The sequence below is a fragment of the Oryzias melastigma genome, linkage group LG12 (assembly GCF_002922805.2).
Source record: "Oryzias melastigma strain HK-1 linkage group LG12, ASM292280v2, whole genome shotgun sequence".
In the NCBI taxonomy this organism is placed as follows: domain Eukaryota; kingdom Metazoa; phylum Chordata; class Actinopteri; order Beloniformes; family Adrianichthyidae; genus Oryzias; species Oryzias melastigma.
In genome coordinates, this window is record NC_050523.1 from 22632850 (window position 1) to 22640970 (window position 8121).

Here is an 8121-nt window from a genome sequence, read left to right on the forward strand (position 1 = left end):
CAGTTTGTATATGTCTATGAACTTGTACATATGAATATGTATTTGGCTAAAAAATTATTTTTCTATGTTTGTGGCATCCTTGTCAACTTGAAAACGCCGCTTTTCTCCTTCAGAATCTACTGGAATTACATTGATCGTGTTGTTAAACAAATTACAGTATGTTAAAGATTTGTGTTTAAGCGTCACCGGAGACTCCTCAGGTGTTATAAAGTGTTAAACCTCATGTGGAGTACGGAGGTCACTCCTCGCCCGTCAGACCTCATGTCAGGTACATCTACAGTCTGGAGACCTCGCTTTGGTCTTTAAGTGCATCAACACTTTCTTTCATCTGCTATTCTTAGTTATTCTTAGTGTGTTGGAGAAATAGCTCTATGGAGATATTTTGGGGCCATAGATATTTGAAACCCAAAAAACAAATTGAAAAAATATTGGTGTTTGGCCAAAAAATGTTTAAAGGTCCAAAACATTTTGCTATTCTAAAATAAACTTAATTATTTTCAGCTTCAAATGTTCTGTTTTTTAGGTGTAAAACTCAAACTTTCAATTTTCAAAACTTTTTTTCAGTGTTAACATGGTTTGCACGCGATAAAACTTTGCTGTTTATATCCGTCCTGGGACAACTTCAGACTATGATAGTACAGACTAAACAGCCATTTCCTGACCATAGTTACCACAGTTCTCAGAGTCAGTGAACGCACCGGGACTTAAGTTACCACCATCATCGATTTTGATTGGTCCTTCATATTAGCCCCAATGGGCCACAACTGGGCCAAAAGTTTTGAAACTGAAATTTTCAGATTTAAAAATAAAAAAGAGTTTTGAAAATGAAATTTTGAGTTTTGAAATCCCAAAAACAGAACATTTGAAGCTGAAAACAATTAAGTTTATTTTAGAACAGCAAAATGTTTTGTACATTTTAAATTCTTCTTGACTAAACACCAATATTTTTCAAAATGTTTTATTTGGGTTTCAAATATTGATGGCCCTGATTTTGCTCCATCCGGCTCTGGTGAAGATCTGACACAGGATGAGCAGCAGCTCTGACAGGGACGGCAGGTTTTCAGAAGCTGCACTCAGGTCTCAGTGAGGCGACAGCGGGGATGTCTGGTTTGCGGCGTACCTGCAGCGGCGTGCTCTCTGCAGACATGGATGTGAAGCCCACAATGTCGCTGAAGTAAATGGTGACGCTGTCAAACGCCTCCGCCTGCACCGTCTCGCCTCTCTTCAGCTGCTCTGCTACGGAGCTGCAGACAGCAGAGAGGTCAAACTGTTCACACCCAGAACAAGATGTTCAGAGCAAAAAAGCCGGATCAGGAAAAAGGGATTCAGATAAAAGATGCCCTCAGAGCCTGCATATGTCAGGGTCTTCATTTCTGTGGTGAGAAAGTGAATATCTCTTCCTCTCAGGATGATGAGGAGCAGCAGAGAAAGGCTGCATTCTCCACGCCGTCTCTGTTAATGAGCCCTTCTCATGTCAGCTCTGTCTGCTCCTTTTATCTGCAGACGGATCACACCCCCCGCAGAAGTGCTTCTGCTAACAACGCACACTGCTGGGGGAAGTTTCACTCTTTAATTAATAGAGCGATTCGGCTCGGCGATTAAGCATCACTGGGATTTGAAGTTAATTTTTCCCAATTTGCTCAGTTTAAAGTTAATTGGACCTTCCAGCTTCCAACTTGTCAGAACATTGCAGGGATGAAGGGATGATAGAGGGAGGGAGGGCTCTCTTACTGAGGAAGAATCTGATAGAGGAGGTTCTCTGCCTTCCTCTTCTCCTCCAGGTACGCCTGCGTGCGTTCCTCCACCAGGTTCTCCAGGTTGTTTGCGTACTGCTCCATCCTGGACAGCAGGTTGTTGAGGATGCTCGTGCTGCCCTCCCTGTAACATAAACACACACATGTGTTCATTCATTCATCTTCTTGTCCGCTTCTTTACTTTCGTGGTCGCGGGGTGCCGGAGTCTACCGTGGACTGGTCTCCGGTCTGTCTCAGGGCCTCAATCACACACACATCCACTCTCAGACACACCTAGGGGCAATTTAGAGTCACCAATCAACCTATGAAGCATGTTTTTGGACGGTGGGAGGAAGCCGGAGTCCCCGGTGAAAACCCACGCATGCACGGGGAGAACATGCAAACTCCACACAGAAAGGTCCCAGCCGGGAGTCGAACCGGGGCCTTCTCGCTGTGAGGCAAGAGCGCTAACCACTGCACCACCGTGCAGCCCACACACATGTGTTCAGGCTGTAATTACAATGTGTACAATGTACAATCAATTTATGACAAAAAATTAGGCAAATATTCAAGTAAAAAGAAGTATTTGATCCCTTTTTGATTTTGTAGGTTTTCCCACCTAAAAAGAATTTCTGGGATCTCAATAATTGGTTCATCTGAATAGCAAGAGATGGAAAATCACACACACACACACACAAAAAAAACTGACTGTGTTTCCAGCTGCTTCCAGATCATCAAAAACTCCTGCCTTGTTGTTTTAGGACCATTTCTCTCTGTTCTCATGATCATAGAAACCCCACCAGGTCAGATCTGGTTTGGAGCTCCAGACCTACAGGTGGATTGACGGTCATGTTCTTGGATTTTGGCTCCAACAGTTGTGACCTTTAACCTCCAGCTTGTTGCTGATGGTTTTGTAGTTCAGGTCTAGAATCTTCTCCCTTAAATCCACTGAAAGCTCTTTAGTCTTTCTGTTGGAGAGTTTGGAGTCTGACGGATGGATGATTCCGTGGACAGGTGTCTTTCTACAAATGATCAGGAGAGTCTAACTGGTCTGTGTGAACCAGAACTCTTCATGGTTACTAGGGATCAAACACTTATTCCACAATGAAAATGAATGTACATAAATCCTTTAAAGCTGATTTCTGTTAAAATGAACCATTAAGATGACAGATGGTCAGTTTCTTCTTAGAAAACACCTACAAAATCAGTGAAGTATCAACTACTTATTTCCTCCACTAAAACTCTCCTTTTATTCATTTCCTGTTCTCAGAGCAGAGAGGATTCACAGTGAGGAAGATTTTGTGGGAATATTTGTGGTTTTCAGTAAAATTGCCAATGAAGAACTTTTCAAACTTTTTGCTTCTCGCTGCATGTAGATGTTAAAGAGTAAAAGTCCTGGGATGAACTGTTGCTCAGAAGATTTTCTTGGATCTGATGAAAGAGGCCGGCTGACAGATGTGGTGAGATAACATGAAGATATTTCCCACAACAAGCCTCAACTTCCGTTCGATAATGGAAGGCCGAGTGTGTAACATTTTTCTGTGAAAGGAATATTTTTATCTGCAGTTTTAAGCTGACGACACACAGCTGAGATCATGGCTTTCGACAAGTTCTGACTCACAGCTGAAGGACAACCGATCTGTCTGTAGTGAAGCTAATCAGCCTCTCAGGACTGCAGAGTCCTCACATGCAGCTGAGCAAAAAGTAGAAACAGACATGTCAGTTGGAGCATCATTGGGAACAGGTTTCTGGTTATAAAAAAGCAGATGTCTTTAAAAAAAACACACACATCTCTTTAAGGTGAAAGCATCAGCAAGTTTTTGAAGGGGCCTCACATCCTACACTGCAAACTATTTGATACTTCCAAAGATTTTTGACTTTGTTTTTAGACATTCAAGATATTTTACCAGGTTTTAAGTTTTTTTTACTAATTTTTGCTCTAAAAAAATCAGTAATTGTTTAAAATATAAGGGAGCTATTATTGAAATGAGTCCAAATAATTTTGTTATAAAGTCTTTGCAATAGAAGAACTCAAATTAAGAGACAAAAACCTCAAATTGGACACTCATTTTTGGTTAATTTTATTTATTTATTTTTTATCATTAATTTTTTATTTGGATTATCCACATCAGAATAATACCAGTCTGATACATGTAAAATAGATTTATGGTGTCCAAAAGATACAGACCACCTTCATGTAAAAGTAATATAAATACTTAAAATGAATTATAATAAAATTTAAATTGGGAACATTTGTAATTTAAACGTGTATACATCAAGTAGTCATCTCAATAAAAAAATTCTAACAATAAAACAGCACTCAAGGGGGTATTACTGAGCTATTCACATCCTTTTTTTAAATCCTTTTTTCCATTATTAGCGTTGCTTGAATCCTGGTTTTGTGGGGACAATAAATTTAAAAAATTGATTTCATTTTGTTTTAATTTAAAGGATGTTACTTTAAAGTTCAATAAATGTCCAGTGACATTCATTAACATTATGTTTAAAACAAAAATGTAGATTTATGTTCTTAGACTACGAGCTAGTTTTAGATTTTCTGAAGATTTATTAAGACGGGCCAACTTGAACTAACAATGTATTTTCATTTTGTTCACAGTTTGTTCTAAAATGTATCATTTCCACTTACACTAGTTTTTTTGTGACTGTAACAAAAATAATCTACAATTCGGTAAATGAAAACTAAAAAAAACAAACATTTGCTTATAACTAGCAAATAAAAATGCCCATGAGGCTGAATAACATTCAATTAATTCTATCAAACAGCTTTCATAGCTTATTTATCTTATTTTGATCGTTGCACAGACAGATCATTTTGCTACATTCCACAGATTCTCCCCTTAAGATGAAGTTTTTTTTCCTATTTTTAGGATTCCTCTTTGTGCAGTGTGCATCCCACATCCACCCACATGTTTGGGTTTAAAGACAAAGGTCAGAGGGGGGCATGAAGACATTTGAGTAACATCCCTCGCAGAGCGTCACAAACTTTATTCTGCCAGGAATTTAACTGAATGAAAAACAGTTTAAAGACTCTTCTATGAGAAACAGCTTTTTAACAAGCAGATGTTCTCTTTCATCGTGACACGTGTTCAGGCGGGATTCACTAGATCAGGGGTCTTCCACTAAAATTAAAAGAGGTCCAGATAGGAAAATTTCTTGAAGTTAAGGTCCAGAAAGAAAATCTAAATATTCAGCGTAATATTTTTGAGGCACATTTGCATTAAATTATTAACTAACTCTCACTTCAAATTAATTCAGAACAATTCAAAACTTTTTGACAGTATTTGATATCATGAAACACATGGAGCTGTGTGCCACACAAACACAACAGGACAACTGCCGACATCATCAGGAGAATTAGATAAAAGGAGGTTCCACTAGTCCTCATTAGTTTCTTTCACAAATCAAAAACCTCCAAAGAATGATGTACATTTGAACAAATGCTTCAACTTTTTCAGTCTATCGGGGTTGCATTTCAAAACTCCACACAGAGGAACATTGTCTCTGGTGAAGTTTCTGAACAGATTCCTGCTTGATTCAGCCTTTCTGAAGGTAAAAATTCCTAAATGTCCCTTTAACAGGTTTCCTCTGTTCGGAAACATCTTCAACAAGTCTGCAATTTTATTTTATTGTGAAAGGTTTGTAGTTGCTTTAAACTTTATGACTTTAATTGAGATGTAATGAATAAATAAAGCAAAAACAAAATTACACAACCATCAAAAACCTTCAGGTTCCTCACCGCTCTTTTCTCCCCAAAGAAACTCTCCAAACACGTTTGTGTCTATAAATGACGACTCGATAGTGAGTTTGTGTTGCAATGACAACAAGAGCTGCACCATTTAAAATAGAGGCGCCCATGATATTGGTTTGGCGTCAAGTTCAGACCCAGATGCTGGGTCCAGATCCGGACCCAGATTGTCAGGTCATGCGGAACCAGCATCTGGATTAAGATCCGGACCCAGGACACAACATTTGGGTCAGGATCCGGACCCAGATGTTAAGGTCATATGGACCCAGTAAGATCCGGACCTAAATGTTGGGTCCACATGACCCAACATCTAGGTCCAGATCCGCACCCAAATTCGCAGGTCCACATGTTGGGTCCACATGACCCAACATTCTGGGTCAGGATCCGGAGCCAGGATCCAACATCTGAGTCAGGATCTGCACCCAGATTGTTAGGTCCACATGTTGGGTCCACATGACCCAACATTCTGGGTCAGGATCTGGACCTAAATGTTGGGTCCACATGACCCAACATTCTGGGTCAGGATCCGGAGCCAGGATCCAACATCTGAGATCCGGACCCAGATGCTGGGTCCGGATCCTGACAGACCAAGCAGGACACATCTGGACACAACATCTGGGTCAGGATCCAGAGCCAGGATCTGGACCCAGCCCCAACATCTGGATCTGTATGACCCAGTGTCTAGGTCCGAAACCAGACCCAACATACATACGACCCAACATCTGGGTCTGGATCCTGCTGGGTCCGTATGACCCAACATCTGGGTCAGGATCCGGACCGCGGTCTTCCAATTAGTGACCCCTGCTCTAGAACTTTACTGAAAGGGAATCTTTGTCTCTGAATGATTTCATGGGGGTATGTTGATCTGTCTAGTTTTAATTAATTCTGGACATCTGACACTGAGACACTTTCAACAAACTACTTCAAATTTAAATGTTTTAAAAATAAAACAGGGAAAAAAAACATTTCTTAACAGGTTTTATTTAAATATGTACTTTTAGAATTGCTTTACCAGCTTTCCAGGATCCCCCATTTTAGAAGGCAGACACAATATTATCCTAAACTGTAAAGATAAGAAGATGCTTCCTTAAATGTTTATTCATCCAAACTATTTCCCAAAAGGAAGAGCAGAACCTCACATCAGGAACCTCCTGTTTCCAGAGGTTTCTCGGGTCTAAACGGCCCGTCACGTTCCTGTGCACTGTTCAGACATTCTGCTGCAGCTCCCAAACTGCGGATGGAGCCACCACTTCAGATAATCCCCCAGATCCAACCTGGTGTTGCTTTCTAAACAAATTTAGTGACACCTAGCTGCAAGTCAAGACACTGCAGCCAGGAAAAACCTTCTGTATTAGATCCCAAGATTGTTGGAGGAAATAAGACTTCCTCAGTGACTCAGATTTGAGGCATAATTGTTTAAACGAGGGACAAACTCTGTCACTGATGCTTCCAGCTAATTCAAACCGTACACATGTCTGCAGATGCTGAACAGATTGAGCACATGTCATTAATGCTACTAAAATATTCTCTTTCAAATGACTTCTGAAACATGTCAGCCATGGTAAGAAGGTCTAAACAAACTCAGACTTTGAGGGCAGAGAAGAAGTAAAGTTTGTGCCATCACATTCCTGGACGATAAATGTGATGCTTTCCTTCTTTGTTTCACTTTTTGTGAGTTGGCACAGAAACAGTTCAGAGCAGAAACGACATTTGAGATTAGAATATTTAGAGCAATTGCTGGGGAGAAGCCATGATGACGAAGAGTGAGAGATACCCATTCATAGCTGTCAGATAGTCCCGCCCATTTACTGCTGAACACCCTTCTTGTTGCTGCCCCCCTTCAGCCCCAAAACGGAGCCCCCCCTGAAAATAACAGGCCATCCATCACGTCACGTCAACAACATGCATTTACTAATGAAGAGGCGCAGCAGACAGTGCATTAACGCGCATGTGAGGCGGGGCTTTGCTCACAGCTGTCAGGAGCATCCTTGAGTGCTTCTCAGGTTATCAATCATATGGCGCTTTTTACTGCAAGCCGTCTATATTTCACCCCCCACCCCCCCGGTCGTGTGTTGAGTTACAGAGCCAACAGAGGAGAGGAAAACGCACAGCAGGACCCTGTTTTCAGCACCGACATGCACACAGCTTTCAACAGATGCTAATTGTTGTGTTCCAACCACACCTTATGAAGTCTCACAGGTGAGGGCAACAGATGGTGTCAGAGGTCAATACCTGATTTAAAAAAAAAAAGAAATGAACGCCTGTTGGCTGAATTAACAATTAAATTGCTACATGTGCTGTTAATAATCTATTTAACAACTTTTTTTCTTTTTAAATAAAAAAAAATCTTAAGGTAATACAGTAATATTTGTTTATCAGCTTTTATACCGTGGTCCAGATGAATACTCCATTCTGATTGGCTGTTGGGTCTGGATTAAAAAGTGATAATCCAAAGTAATAATGCACACCTGAAAAAGAAGTTCCAGTCACATAGCCCAAATGTTCTGTATCACTACGCTGGCTGTTTTAAAACAAACTTTTGCTTCATCATCTGGACAAAAACAAGCAGTGAAAGGTGAACTTTTTCTCTGCACTGATGATTTATTTATCTATCGTGAGGAT

General features: G+C 40.4%; 1 protein-coding gene across 1 annotated transcript in view; it reads right to left on the minus strand.

The window, feature by feature from the left end:
* The window catches only part of LOC112163198 (atrial natriuretic peptide receptor 2), a 96049-nt gene that overhangs the window by 15761 nt on the left and 72167 nt on the right, over window positions 1–8121 (minus strand). Inside the window, exons 16-17 of the mRNA XM_024299466.1 lie at window positions 1732–1878; window positions 1121–1244 (exon numbers count right to left, since the gene is read on the minus strand). Coding sequence (XP_024155234.1) covers window positions 1121–1244; window positions 1732–1878 — 271 coding nt within the window. The remainder of the gene's footprint in view (window positions 1–1120; window positions 1245–1731; window positions 1879–8121) is intronic.